The sequence below is a fragment of the Lepidothrix coronata genome, unplaced genomic scaffold, assembly GCF_001604755.1.
Source record: "Lepidothrix coronata isolate B3197 unplaced genomic scaffold, Lepidothrix_coronata-1.0 Scaffold169, whole genome shotgun sequence".
NCBI classification, from domain to species: domain Eukaryota; kingdom Metazoa; phylum Chordata; class Aves; order Passeriformes; family Pipridae; genus Lepidothrix; species Lepidothrix coronata.
The window spans coordinates 805,624-820,760 of record NW_016690349.1 but is presented as its reverse complement, the minus strand read 5'-3'; the positions used below and the strand labels follow the sequence as shown (position 1 = coordinate 820,760).

The 15,137-nt window shown below is 38.7% G+C and overlaps 2 protein-coding genes across 5 annotated transcripts in view; both read left to right on the top strand.

Annotated features, from left to right (window-relative positions):
* The window catches only part of AK7 (adenylate kinase 7), a 28,451-nt gene extending 14,375 nt beyond the window's left edge, over positions 1–14,076 (top strand). The window contains exons 12-18 of the mRNA XM_017829849.1: positions 189–321; positions 2,827–2,955; positions 3,995–4,063; positions 4,550–4,747; positions 8,251–8,471; positions 10,911–11,069; positions 12,777–14,076. Of these exons, the coding sequence (XP_017685338.1) occupies positions 189–321; positions 2,827–2,955; positions 3,995–4,063; positions 4,550–4,747; positions 8,251–8,471; positions 10,911–11,069; positions 12,777–12,827 (960 nt within the window). The 3' untranslated portion in view covers positions 12,828–14,076. The remainder of the gene's footprint in view (positions 1–188; positions 322–2,826; positions 2,956–3,994; positions 4,064–4,549; positions 4,748–8,250; positions 8,472–10,910; positions 11,070–12,776) is intronic.
* A 403-nt stretch (positions 14,077–14,479) lies between these two features.
* PAPOLA (poly(A) polymerase alpha) overlaps positions 14,480–15,137 on the top strand; it is a 44,723-nt gene continuing 44,065 nt past the window's right edge. For 2 of the 4 annotated variants that reach the window (XM_017829804.1, XM_017829802.1), the window contains exon 1: positions 14,480–14,809. In XM_017829804.1, the coding sequence (XP_017685293.1) occupies positions 14,802–14,809 (8 nt within the window). In that variant the 5' untranslated portion in view covers positions 14,480–14,801. The remainder of the gene's footprint in view (positions 14,810–15,137) is intronic. The other 2 variants (XM_017829801.1, XM_017829803.1) reach the window with 2 other exon arrangements.

The following is a 15,137-nucleotide window of genomic DNA, read 5'->3' as shown; positions in this document are numbered from 1 at the left end:
TTACATACTGATTGCTTCTGGAGGTTGCACTGAACTCTTTTTAGAGGCTGAGGGTTCCTCAGTATCTCACTGTTCAAGAGAGACATGAAAGGAATTGTTTAATTTTTGTTTATTTTTTTGCATCTGCATATAAAATAAGTCAGCTGTGGAATTTCTGAGCCTATTCATATTTCTGTTCTTGTCATCAGGAGAAAATTGTGGCTAAAGAACAGGACACTGGAGTAGAGGAGGGGGAAGATGAGGTAGAGGAGCAAGGTGAAAACGTAGAAGCAGCACTGGAGTTATTAGACGGAATAAAAGAAAACATGGAGCTGAATAAAGGTAGGAAATACAAAATTATAGTTACTGTAATAAAGACAACTACTGCAACCCTATGCAAATGGAAAATCAGGAAATAAATTTGTGCTCTAGAACTTTTACCTCCTATTAAAAGCAAAAATAATGTCCTTTCCATTTGTATGTACCTTATTTAAAAATAAAATACAATGTTTTACATTATACATTAACGTGGTGGTTTGACTCTGACTGAATGCCAGGTGCTCACCAAAGCTGCTCTGTCACTCTCCTCCTCAACTGGACAGGGAGAGAGAAAATATAAAGAAAGATTCCATGAATCAAGATAAGGACAGGGAGAGAGCACTCACTTGTTACTGTCATGGGCAAAACAGACTCAACTTGGGGAAATTACTTAATTTCATTACCAATCAAAATCAGAGCAGGATGATGATAAGTAAAACAAATCTTAAAAATACCTTCCTCCCACCCTCCCTTCTCTCCCATATTTAACTTTATTCCCAATTCTCTGTCTCCTCTCCCAAACAGCACAGGGAGATGTGAATGGGGGTTGTGGTCAGTTCACCACATGTTGTTTCTGCTGTTGCTCCCTCCCTGGGGAGAGGAGTCCTACCCCTGCTCCAGCGTGATGTCCCTCCCACAGGCAACAGTTCCTCCACGAACCTCTCCATCATGGGGCCTCCCCCTGGGCTACAGTTCTTCATGAACTGCTCCAGCATGGGCCCCTTCCAAGAGGCGCAGTCCTTCAAGAACAGGCTGCTCCATCGTGGGTTTCCCATGGGGTCTCAAGTCCAGTCAGCAAACCTGCTCTAGCACGGGTTCCTTTCTCCATGGGTCCACAGGTCCTGCCAGGAGCCTGCTCCAGAATGGGCTTCCCATGCAGTCACAACCTTCTTTTGGGCATCCACCTACTCCCTGTGGGCCTCCTCCATGGGCTGCACATGGGTCTCTGCCCCCCACCCCGTGGATCTCTGTGGTCTGCAGGGTGACAGTCTGTCTCACCATGGTCATCACCACAGGCTTTGGCACCTGGAGCACTTCCCTCCCCTTTTCTTTGCTGTCCTGGGTGTCTGCAGGGCTCTCACAGGTTCTCACGTCTCTCTTCTCTGGCCACATTTAACTTCTATGCAATGACTTTTCCTCTTCTTAACTATGTTATCACAGAGGTGTTATTACCATCTCTGCTTGACGTCCTTGGCCAGTGCCAGCTCTGTCCTGGAGCTGGCTGGCATTGGCTCTGTTGTACATGGGAGAAGCTTCTACCAGCTTCTCAGAAAAGCCAACCCTGTAACGTCCCTGGCTACCAAAACCTAGCCATTCAAATCCAATGCAATTATACACCTTGTCTATTAAAACAATACGTATTTTAAATACTTTAGTGCATCTTTCTACTTCAGATTTTTTTGATAACATTATGTTTTCATCTCAGAGCAGAGAGCATAATTTATATAATATAAAGTAAAAAGTTGGTAAAGTATATGTTTACCAATCTTGCAAAAATAAAAGTATTCTAGTAAAAAGGAGCATTAGTGCACAGTCATACGAGATTTTGGATGGGATTTAAGTACCTTATACATCATAAGAAAGTAAACAGTATTTACTGAAGCTGAGAAAGTAAAATTTTAAAGTCTGCAGATTGAAAAAGGTCCATAAAATTACCATTATTGAAAAGTATTAGTTATCATCTATATGTGAACAAAGTCATGTTGTTTTTGACTCAGTGCTTAAGGTTTTCCATGGTGTATAAAGTGATCCCTAGTAAAAATGCATTCTATCACTAAAGGTTTACCTGATTTGGATCTTGTGTTTGCTAAACAAGGAACTTGTAACACACCCAGAAGCCTCAGTAATGAGATCTATGGCAGTATCTCTTCTACATGCTTTGATTTGTTACTTAAAATAATAATGACTTTTAGAATAATAACATACTTCTACGGTTATAAATATCTAAGACTTCTAATAGCCAAAGCAAAATAAAGTAGGAAACTAGAGTCAATGTTTACAAAAGGACAAAAACTCAGGTCAAACCAAACTTTTCACTTCCATATATTTTCTCAACAATACAGGACAAATTAATAAACCAATTCATATTTCAATCTATTCATCTGAAAATGAAACTAGCAAAGTCAATCTCACTTCTTTTTTGCAAAACTATCTTTAAGACTTACTGTTAAATGTAAATAGAAAATTATTGCTTTGTCTCATGATTTTTTCTATAAATATTTCTTTACTGCTTCTATTAAAATCTGATTGTATTATCCTAAATAAAACTAATTTCATGTTTAGTATTCCTAAAGTTCTAATATTTATATCCCTGTAAACACATATGTGATTTTATTTTATAGCTACCTATTCATATTCCATAAATCATTGTCAACACATAATATACAAATTGTAATTCAAAATATATAATTTTTTTAGAGTCTAAGTAGAAATTTCTCTGATAAATGAATTTGAATGTTAGTAAAATAAGTTCAGATAACATTATTCAGATTATATAAACTAGGTACCTATTAAACCTTTTTGTCTTAGGTCGTCTAGATGATCAGTTTATTGTTACAATTGTGAAGGATAAGCTCAAATCTATGCCCTGTAAGAATCAGGGATATGTTTTAGATGGGTTCCCAGAGACCTACAGTCAAGCCATGGAACTTTTTAGCGGTAAGTACTGCTGCTTTTGGTTTAGTTACTGCCTTTGGTTTTATTGCTGCTAATATTGTCATTATCGTTATTGTTCTCAGTGCCATACTAATTGAATTGTATCAGCACTGTAATGACTGTGATGCAGGATACAAACCAAAGTTGTTTACACATGATTGTTAGAACACAAGAAAGATTGTAATCCACTTTATTTAATTTATGCACAAGACAGTTTTCAGGTTCTCCTTCCTGGCAGAGTAATAAGTAAATGCACAAACATGGAAGATATTTTCATGTTTTGTGTTAGTCTATTCTCCTTAAGCAAGCTCTACAGCAGAATTTCTTCTTAATATTTAAGGGCCACTGAATGAGGGGATCCAGCCAGTGCATCAATACCTATTTTGTGAGCCAGATTAGAGTTGGTTTATTAGATCAGCTACAGTAGATATGACTTCAGAGAAGCTCTGCAACACACCTTTCAAATTGAGAGCAAGCACCATCCATACATTAAGACCAAGATTAAGAGTTATCTTCATATTTAAATTACAACATGAGGTTTGAGGGAAAAGAAAAACCTGTCTTGTTCAGCTTAGTATGCTGTTCTGCAAGTGGTCATGGTAAGCTGATGCTCTTCAGGCAGTTTTACTAACTATTCAGAACAGCATTCCTAAGCAGCAGAAAACATTTTAAACATACAACTGTAAAACATTTCTACTCACTGTTCTGAGCCTTGTCTCTGTTTTTGGCAGAATAATGTACTTAGCAAGGGCAGAGCCCAAAGACAGGATGGCAGTTTTGTAGTTGAACACGTTTTAAAATGGTGTATGCATGTACATACTGCTGCTGTGTAGGTAAAACAATTACTGGTAGAATTCTGTGGTGGCTGGAAACATAAATTACTTACTGAGTTCTCTAAACTGGTTCAAGGGTAGATTGATTTCCAGCTATTAGTATAATCAGGATATAGACAAACCTGTGTTTGTACAGGACACATTTTTAGCAAATATAGTGATATTGTTGCTTCAAATGAAAATATTGATAATTTCTTACTTTGTTTTAGCGGAAGATGATGATGAAGAAGAAGAAATAAAAAGCAAAATACCTAGATGTCATAAAATAATCACACCTGGTAAGTTTGATGGATTTCTTTTTAAATAAACTGAGGAGTTTTGAAATATTGCTGCCACCAACGAGAAGTCTAAAATATCACTCCATCTGTTCCTATTGAAGTTAACTTAAATATCTATTTCATGTAATGCCACTGCCTTCTTATTTGAAAGAGAACAATTAATCACAGAATCATTTAGATTGGAAAAAACCACTAAGAACATCAAGTCCAACTGTTAACCCAGCACTGTTAAGTCCATCACTAAACCCTGCCCCTAAGTGCTACATCTTCCTATCCCTTAAATACCTTCAGGCATGGTGACTCAACCACTTCTCTAGACAGCCTGTTCCAATGCTTGACAGCCCTTTTGGTGAATAATTTTTTCTTAATCGAAAGGAAGGGTTTGGTTTGGTTTGTGGATATTTTATTCTTTTTCTTCTTTTTTCTTTTTTTTTTTTTTCTGAAAATGCCATCAACTGTTGGCTGATAATATGTTCTTCTTCACAGAATTTGTTTTTTCTTTGACTGCATCTGATGAATTCCTTATAAACAGAGTAACAAATCTGCCAGAGAGTGTCGTTGCTGGGACTCATTATACACAGGACAGGTTCCCGCAATCTCTGAAACTCTTCCGAGATTCGAACGCAGATGATACAACAGTTCTCAACTATTTTGATGAACTTGAAATACATCCTCAGTTTATTGGTATGAAATAGTAGAATTAGTAGGTAAAATATATAAAAAAATGTGTTGTTACAAATTTAACACTTGCAAAAATCATATAATAAGTGTACATATATAGATAATGTTTTTATTAATATTGCAGATTGCATATACAACAAACATGTAATTATATAACCTGCAAAAAATGTTCTTGTACAGTTAGCTTGTTTTTAAAAACTGGGGTTTTAGTTATTTATTTTTGTAGGCTAAATTATTAGAGTAATTTTATGACTTAGGTTACAGACCTCTGTACTTGTGTCCTTCCAGATAGGTGTAATAGTACATCTTCATGGACTTTAAATATTATAGTTGCTTATTTTTTTTTTTAGACTTATCCTCAGATGCCATTGTTGTTCACAAAAATCAAATTCGTTACCTGGTGTGCAATGAGCCAATAATTACACACTCAAGAGACACTGAGTTGCACAAGCCTGGGTTCTCAGTAGCATTCCACAAATCAAACACTCTAACTACCAAAACTTTTTACTATTTATACATTTTAGCAAACAAAGGAATTAGTATTCATAGGCTAAAACTTACATAGTTCTCTTATTAATCAGTATTCTGTCTTCTATTGGTTAATGATTCTCTCACTTCTGCTAATTAGTCCACAGGCTCAGTCTTTCTCTTCTTTTGAGCTGGTGGGTTTCTTGGGTCAGTGGGCTGTGAGTGAATGGTCATGATCTCCCCCTGCTGGAATTACCTTTTACCTAGTTGGAGCTGATATCAGTACAATTACTAGGTCGGCTTTAGTTTCTTCCTCATCTTGGGAGTTCTGCCAGATGTCCTTGTGGCCCATGAATTCTGCATTCTTTGTGTCCTCTATCAGTGGTACAACCTTCTCCCCAAGCTTTGTTGTGTCTGAGATTGAAGCATGTCCAGCTCTAAACCATAACAAGGCAATTCTACCAACAAGTAATTTGTCTTTCTAACACATAGACATCACTTGGATCTTGCTTGTGAGTGGCTCTCTGTTTCACAGATTAAATCTCTCTTCTTGTTGATTACACTTGAAAGTATACAAAGATCAAACATCAAAGAACATCCTTTCTCAAGAAAATTTTCACTGTATAATTTAAGTAATTCTACAATGGAAAGTAAATGCAAGAAGTGGTAAATATTAAGGTCTGATACCATCAATTGGTCACATTTTTAGCTTATATACTTCTGGATATGCAAGTAATGGTGCTGTCCAAGACCAAGTTTTATTTTGGTAGGGACTATAAAATGTATGATTTGATAAAATATTGCACTGTTTTCTGCTAAGAATTATGCCTAAAGATTATTCTTAAACTCTAGTCCATTCCAAATATGCAAACTCACCTACCTACTGATTTTAACTATTGAGGTATCACAGCTGTGATGTTTCAGATGATTTTCACATTCAGTTTACAGTACTGATTCACATTTCCAATTGAGCATCATCTTTAGGTCCTGTTTGTCTCAGAACCATCTCCTTACCTACGTTCATACTGCTGGTTGTTACCCACTGAAGTATGCAAGCATATTGCTTCTACTGTAAAATGGTAAGGACAGATTACAAAGACAACCACTGAGGAACCTTTGGCTCAGCCCATACTCTCCATTCTAGCTGACATTCCAGTTGGATTAGGAGATGCATAGAATTAAGTAGCATTGGATTTATTCAGAGAGCCAACTGCTTTCTCAGTCATATTCTGAAGAAGGGGTTAAAAATTGTGTTTGGTTTGTTAAATATTGACTCAATAAGTTTTCTTCTACCTTAATTTTAGAAAATCATAACATATGGTTTTATGTATCATTTTTATGATTATTATCTTTTTCTGAGTCTGAAATATGATTAGTACAAAGGAGTGGGCTTCAAGATTCTGTAAACCTTACTTTGCCACAATGAATCACTTCATGAAGGCTGCAAGTTGGTTATCCTGTATCTTGTTTTCCTCATCTGCAAATCTGGGATGGTGACACAGGCATGTTAGATATTCTAAAGAAAGGCATGTTAAAGTTATAACAGCAATTTCCTTTGAAGACCTTAATTTGTTAACTCCTTTTCTGGTGATTTTTCATCTCCATTAACATCAATGCTAACTTAATCTTTCATTTAAAAGGCATTTATTTTTGACAATAAATGTAGTTAATTATGATTGCTGTAATATGTTCATTGTATTCTTCTGTTGCCAAGAAAAAACATGCAGCCTTTGAGACCTCAAATTAAATGCTGGTATTAGCAATACTGTAAGTGATTAGAAAAGTGATTTCATTGTAATTTGTATATCCAGGCGCAGTTAAAATTGTGGAAACATTGGACTGCTTGTCATAGCAAATTTATTATTTCTTTAATTTGAAATCCTTCAGGAATGCAATTCCTGATTTTTTTGAAAGAAGAAGCTGTAAAAGAATTTTATCATTTAGAATTATGTTAGCTTTCTCCTCAATTCATGGGAAGAGTTTGGACTTCATGTCCAAATCACAAACACTTCAACTGTTGAGAGAATGGTGTTAGTATTTGACAGCTATCTTCTGCCTGAATCGGTGATCAGAAAGAACCGGGAAGAACGCTTTGCCAATAACTTTCCAAATAACTTCCTAAAGCAGAGAACTGTGAAGCAGGGACTACTGAATTCTCATCTAAATTCTATATTCTAGTTGTTTGTCTTTTTCCCTTTGTCCACTTCCTCTCCTTACCCATTTCTGTGCTTTTACATCTTCCGCTTCTTGCCTCTGAACAAGCCCTTTATCTCCGTATTCTCTACCTCAAATGCCCACTCTTCTCTTTTCCATGTACATTTCTGTACCTTTTCTGCCTTCCCATACTGGAACTAGAAATCTCTGGAGAAAGTCTTCATTCTTCCGTAGTTTTTCTTTTCCTTTGTCCTTGTCAAGTTTAATGTGCAAGTAACCTCCAGAAATTAAAAGGGAGAAGGAATAGAATGAAAGAGGTCTTGCTCAGTCTCTATATTCCTACCTGAAGCTACAGATTTGATTTGTAACTATGACATAGTTATACTAGGTGGACTAGAGATAGGTCTGTATATTTGTAAGTTTATATGAGTGAAAACTTTGGAGTTTGTGCCTAACAACCTATCCTGTAGTCTTTGGGGGCAGACAGGGACAAAGCTGATGATTTTTATGCATCTGGATAAGCTGACACAAGATTGGTGTCAGGAACATCTCTGATAGTTGATTGAGCTCATTTGCATGTTTCAAAACCTGGGCAAGCTGCAACTAATAAATGACAGTTATAAAAATTATTTTAATGCATTTCTTCCTTACATCATCTTAAAATGCAAATTATTTTAGCTGAAAGTAGTAAAGAAAATCAGATTTAGAAAACTTCATTCTGCGTAGCAAAAAATTGATGCTTACAAGCAACTGAAAACAACATCTTATACCTGAAAATTCAAACAACATGAGCACCATATATTTTTAGGTCCTGCACTTATTTACTAATGTCCACTGATAATTGACAAAACCCTTGAAATGCTTTCTCTTGTATTGTTTAAAAGATGTACCCATATATGAAGATCCTGAGAACAGATTTATTGTGCAAAAGATCATCAAAGAAATTGGAGAACCTCGGAATTATGGCTTGACAGATGAAGAAAAGGAGATTTTGGAACGCAAAGCAGCCGAGGAACGCCTTGCCAAAGAAGCTCAAGAAAAAGCTGAACAAGAGCGTAAAGAAGCTGAGGAACACGCTGAAAGGATGGCAAGATTGGAAGAGTGGGTAGGTTAATACATATTTTTGGAAAACCACTATTATTTGTATGTTTTATATGACTTCAAGAAATCTTTATGTAAATACACTTGAGAAGTATGGCATAAATTCTCTCGTGCCTTATATCATACTTTAGATCTGGGGAAGACTATCTTCACATTTTGGTGCCCATCCTACAGAATATAGTCTCTTTTTTATTACAGACACAGCATTTTTTTGCATGTCTTTAAAATACTTCTATGGTACTCTTGTTGTTGTTGCTGTACTGTAGTTCTTACATTTTACCACTTATAAATATCTACTATAATCAATGGTAATTTTCCATATCAAGTCTTCTACGACTTTTGCATTTTGCTCATTTTACTTCCAAGCAGCTGACCAAGTCTTAATTATCAAACTAAATTTTTAATTTAACACTGATCGACATTCCAATTTGTGCTGCAGAAAGGTTTCTGAGCCTGCAAGAACATGTGTAAGAGCTGAGTCTTCAGTTCAGTAAGGACTATCTTGAAGGATGATTTTTGTTGGCTAATAATGTGATAAGTACTTGGTATTCAGGCTACCTGACCTCACATGATTTGCACATGATGTTTTTTCCTTATTTACTTTGCCACACCTAAGGACATTTTAGGTAAATAACCTGAAGTGCATACTGTAAGAATGTTCTTGTTCACACCCAAAGTCAGGTGGTTCCCCCAGAAGGCAGATCTATTGTCTTCTTTTATAGCTATTTAAAACCAAACTGATCATTCCACAGATAAGTCCTTTTCTTACATTCAAATGTCCATACACATCTATGGGGAAATAATACACTGAAATTACTCACTTCTAAGGAAGTATTTACATGGCTCTGATGTTGGCTTGTAAATAAGGATTTTTTTGTTATCTCTGTGCTTATCTACAGCTTCATTCAACATTAAACAGCATTTTGTGCTCTGTAAAATGTTTAGGGATAGTTAACACACTTTTAGCTAAAATCAGTCCAAAGGCATCTACCTTTAAAAGAGTAAACTCTGCATTACTCAAAGCTAAACCAGCTGTTTATATAAAATGTGTGCTTAAGATTATCCTTCTAAATAGGCAGATGCTCAGGAATGTAAGCAACTGTTCATTTGACATTGAAACTGTAGATTAGCTGCTGTCTCTGAGTAGTGACCAAAGACCACTTGTAAGATTTATTCAATAGCACTCCTGGATTGGGTGAATAAGGTATTCACCCATATTCACATTCACCCATTCACACATATATTATTATGTGTATTTTATTATTATATATTCTCTGAGGTGATCAGTGATAGGACCCAAAGGAATGGCCTGATGTTGTGTCAGAGGAGGTTTAGGCTGGATATTAGAAAAAGGTTCTTCATTCAGAGGCTGTTTGGGCACTGGAACAGGCTCCCCAGGTCACAGCACCAAGCCTGATGCAATTCAAGAAGCGTTTGGACAATACTCTCAGGCACATGGTGTCATACTTGGGGATGGTCCTGTGCAGGGCTGAGTTGGACTCGATGATCCCTGTGGGTTCCTTCCAACTTGGCATATTTTGTGATTCTGTGATTCCGTGATTAGTGTATCAGTTTTATCTAACATTGCTTTTGTATTATGCCTTGCATATAGAAAAGCAGTCTTCAGAGTATCATCTGTTTGCTGTATCAATTTACATCAGGCTAGTGATGAATAAAATGAGAGAAGAGAGGACAATAAAAATGAGTTGAAATAATCTTTGCCTAAAGCTACTGCAAATATGCATGCTACTAAGTGCTCCTGAATAGAAGAAAGAAAAATTTGCAGCAGTTTTATTTCCTCACTCCTCCTATTTTTTGAGGGTAATATTTGTATTTGATTTAACCTGAATTTGGGAATAAATTTAGCTGGTGTAAAGAAATGTAAATCATGGTGGTTTTATTCTAACTCTCAAATCCCTCAAAAACATCAATAAAGTAAAAATAAAACAAAACAAAGAAACCAAACACAACACAATTTACCATTTTAATATTTAGAGAGCCAGGGCTCTCTTCTGAGTAAAAATACTCTCTTTTCTCTCCAGTTCAAAGAACCCTTAAGAAACTATCTGCATTTGCATTAGTACTATTTTTTGAAGTGCTACTGTGTATTCCAACCATTCTGCTAAATACGATATGGAAATAGGACCATTGGAAGACTTCAGAACAAATCTCCTTTTAGGTGTTAAAGAAGAGAAATAAAATAATTTTCCTAAGGAGGTTACTTCAGTGGTCATCATGTTCAATTCTTTGTCCTCAGTGTGTTGTGTGCTCTATATTTAATAAACAGTTGATATTTTTTCCTGTCAAGTCGTGTTTTAAAGTTCTGCCCACAGCTTCTAACACTATTTTTTTTCATCTAAGCCCTAAACATTATGTAGCCAAGTGCTATTTGGTAGATGTTATAAGTCTTATTATTTATGATTTTTTTTCTCACTACTTTTAGAATAAACAGCTGGAGGAAGTGAAAAGACAAGAACAAGAGTTATTGGAGGCCCAGTCCATTCCACTACGAAACTATTTAATGAAGAATGTCATGCCAACACTTATGCAAGGGATAAATGAATGCTGTAGGATCAGGCCAGAAGATCCAGTCAATTTTCTGGTAAGGTGATTACCTTTTATGTCTTAAATATATTTCAATATTCATCTAGACCCAAAGGACTAACATAAGGACTTAAATTCTTTTTCCCCACTGTCATAATAACAAACTAATTAATGACTAGTATCTGCAATTCTGATGAACAGCAATTATAGTGAAAATTAAAACGTAGCAACTACTCTTTGTGGGTTCAGTTGATACTGTGTATCAAGTAAGGGCATAATCCAGTTTAGTGAAACAGTAATAGGGCAAGAATCACTACTAGAATCTGCTTCCCTTTGGAAGGTGCAGTGCATATCTTATGTACCCTGACAATTCTGCTGTGACATAGGAAGCCTCCAAGTTAAAGAAACTTTTGACACTAGGCTCTCATCTCCATTAGGCTCATTGGCACAAATGAGTTATGGTATCTGGTAGCTTGAGCCAGGTGCCATAAAAGAAATCCCAGGGCATTTACACCCTTACAATCTACACTCCCCATCCCTCACAGGACAGTCTGGACTAACAGCCATGTAAGGGACTGAGGTCTTATTGCTCTCCATTGTTTTGCTATTTGGTTAGCAAGTGGCTGTTAAGTGATCCCCTTCACATCCCCTTAGGTGGGTTTCAGAGGCAGTTTCAACCTGTTCTGTAGTCCATGCTGTACTATGGTTGTTACAGTTCATATGCCACAATCTATGGGCTGTCCACTCCAGCTATTAATTTTTAAGCAATTTTTAGGCTGCAGCTTTGTCTATTCTGACTATTATTAATGTTCATATTGTTAGCACCAAGTTTCACTGTGATCCATCTTTGACTTACACAACATAACTGTATGGTTCAGATAAAGTTCAACTTGTGTGCTAACAGTTCTAGCCACTTATGTCTACTTTCAAATGATATAAAATTTTTAACCCTTCAGAAAGGGGGACATGACTCTCCATCCAGCCCTCTAGGCACAACCAAACATATTGTTGTAATGATGAATGCAAGCTCTATGGTAATTCCCTTCACAGTACAGAGACAAATTAATGAGAAAATCCCTTAGGACATTCATAGAATAATTCCAATTGCAAATGACCTCAGGAATTTATCCATTTCAACTTTCGGCTGAAAGCAGGGTCAGCATTGTATTCACAGTAATTCAGGTGCTGTAAAGTTATTGCTGTGCTGCTGTTCCCCTGCACATCCTAGCCAAGTTATTAACAAGCTGAAACAGAGTATTTTATTAACCAAGCAAAAGCTTAAGATGAAAGCAACAGTGTTGCAATGCCAACGTTCAGGCACTAAGGAATGTTTTCCTGCTTTAACATTTTTCGAGTGACAATTACCTGTAGCTATATGAGCATGAGATCTTCCCTAATGACTGCCTGGCTTTTAAGAATCAGTATCATCTGCTCTTCTGGGTCCAGAAATAAGGCACTAGGGTACTCCCTAGGCTTTCCCATGGAGTGACAAATACTGTTATAAATGGCTCACTTCCTTCTCTTGCCCATGATAGAAACAGGGTGACTGCTACCAAGAGGTTGAATGAGGTCAATGGCATTTTGGATGGTATTTGTAGGAAAGAGATTTCTTTGACATAACTGCCAGAAATTACATTTTAGAGCCATATAATACTTTCTACAATTTTTTTAAGCAATGTTTTCCACTATATCTTTGTTATTTTGCATACATTTCAAAGTTGGAGATATAAAAATAATTGTAACTTTGAAACTCTTCTGTTTATAGGCAGAATATCTCTTCAAGAACAGTCCCGATATTGATTGGAATAATCGTTAAATCCGAGCAGCAATGGGAATTGTGAGATAAAAATGCAGAAAATTCCTAATACATTTTAGATAAAAATACTTAGTTTCTGAAATTGTTTTTGGTTAGGCTTATTATGTAATCTTCCTTTTTATTTCTCATACTTTATTACTACATTGTATTGGGTTTTTAATATTTCTTTTACAAAAGTTTCATTTACTGCACATATTGATTAATCCATTTACACATCTGTATTTCATAGGTCTGTTTGAAAATGTGAACCATAAGAATCTGTTATCTCTTCAAAACCTTCCTCCTGGATTTGTTTTCAGATGTACATTCTATTTAAGCAATATACTATTTTCCTAATCCATAGTGAATGTAAGCAGCCAGGTTGAGAAAAACTACTATTAGAAAAAAAAAAGGTGTTTTTACTGAAAATGGAAATAAATAGAAGCAGCAAGTTCTCTTATTTCCCCTCCTGGCTACCAAGAGGCAGAAAGTCACACAATATAGTCTTCTCGTGCTGCACTGAAGACTGACTTGTAAACAGTTTCCCAGCACAGGTATGTCAGAAAACCTGTGTTTTACTTTGGTATCCAACATACGGGGCTAGTTCCGTTTAATTATCCTCAGCATTCGATATTACATGTTTTTTATAGATTCTTGAAGAATATAGACTTTACAGCTTGTGGCTGTCATTCCCAATTTTATTGACTTCATCCAGCTCTTGCAGAAACAGTATCTATGCTGACTGAGCTGAAACCCATAGCACAGGTGGGGGCAGAAGGCAAGGACCCTTTGGGAGAAATGGGGGGGGGAAGAGGAAGAACCGAAAGAATGGTGACATAGAAACACCTATTTTATCTGTAACTTTTAGTATCAGAATTTTTAGAATGCCCAGTGTTCTTATTCAGATATATTAATATTTTTACACACTATGAGTCTTATTTCATCTGTTTTCACACAGTCACACAGATAAGTCAGTGACGATAGCCAGGAACAAAGTTCAGAACCATCCTCTCCTACTCTAAAGAAACAGATTTTTTTGTGATCTATATATCTTATATACTGGCAGCTCAGGTTACCATTTATCGTGTGAGGCAGTTGAAGATGAAATAATCGGTAGTTTCAGAGAATTTTTTAGTTTGAAAGTCCTATTTTTCAGAGTAGAGATGAAAACCAGTCACTGACAAAATAAGGTAAAACAGGAGGTTTTCTGTAGAGTTATTGTGATGTATTTGCCTCTCTAAAAATAAAGTTTTGAGCTGATCTATAAAGTGTGACTTTTTTTTTTTAATTCAATTTCCCGAAATTTTATGCAGACTGTTACGGGCAGAGGTTTAAAAAACAGTTACTAGGAAAGAGTCTGTTTGCTTTGTGTAGGGCACGAATAAAATGCACCGGGTACGGGTGCCCCTTTGCGGGAGCCCCTTTGCGGGAGCCCCTTTGCGGGAGCCCCTTTGCGGGAGCCCCTTTGCGGGAGCCCCTTTGCGGGAGCCCCTTCCCGTCCCTCGGGGGCCGCGCTCAGGGACCGCCCGGCGCGAGGCCGCCCCGCGGCCGTTGGCGCTTTGTTTTCAAACCGCGGCCGGCGCCGGCGGGACTACATCCCCCAGCGTGCCCCGCGGTGCCGCCCTCCCGCTTGCGCACGCGCGGCTGTGCGAGCGTGCGCGCCGTGCGGGGGTGTCCACGGCGCTGCGTCAGGCCCCCCCCGGGCCGGGACGTTGCTGTGGTAGCGCCCGGGCGCCATGTTAGAAGGCCGGAGGGGAAGAGGCGAGTGAAGCGGCGGCGGCGGCCGGGCCCGGCACAGCCGCTCCCTCCTCTCCAGGGGCCTGGCCCCGGCCCGTGCCATGGTCGCGGCTCCCGCCGCTCCGCGGGACGAGTGACCGGTCCTCAGGCGGCAGCGGTGGGGGAGGACGCAGAGGAAGAGGAGGAGGGAGAAGGGGACGACGCGGCGGCGGTGGTGGCGGCGGCGGCGGAGGAGGAGGAGGAGGGGCTGGAGAGACGATGCCGTTGTAAGTCGGGAGCTCGCGGGGCGCGCTCGGGACCCGCGCTGTGCCGGTCCGGGCCCTCCCTGCCGGGCTCGGGCCCTTCCCCCCGCGCCGCTTCCGCTGCCGCAGTGTGCGGGCCTGGGGCCGCTGCGGCCGCGCCGGAGCGCCGCACTCTCCCTCTCGCCCCCTCCGGCCCCCCCATGGCCGTGAGCCCCGGAGGACACGCCGATGTGGCTTTTGCGCTGTTGTTGTTGTCGCCTTCGCCGCGACCCCGCGGCGGCGGCGTGTGGGGCCGGGCGGCCGCGTGCGGCGCCCCCGCCTCCCCCCCCCCCGCCGGGTCAGGGCGCGAGGA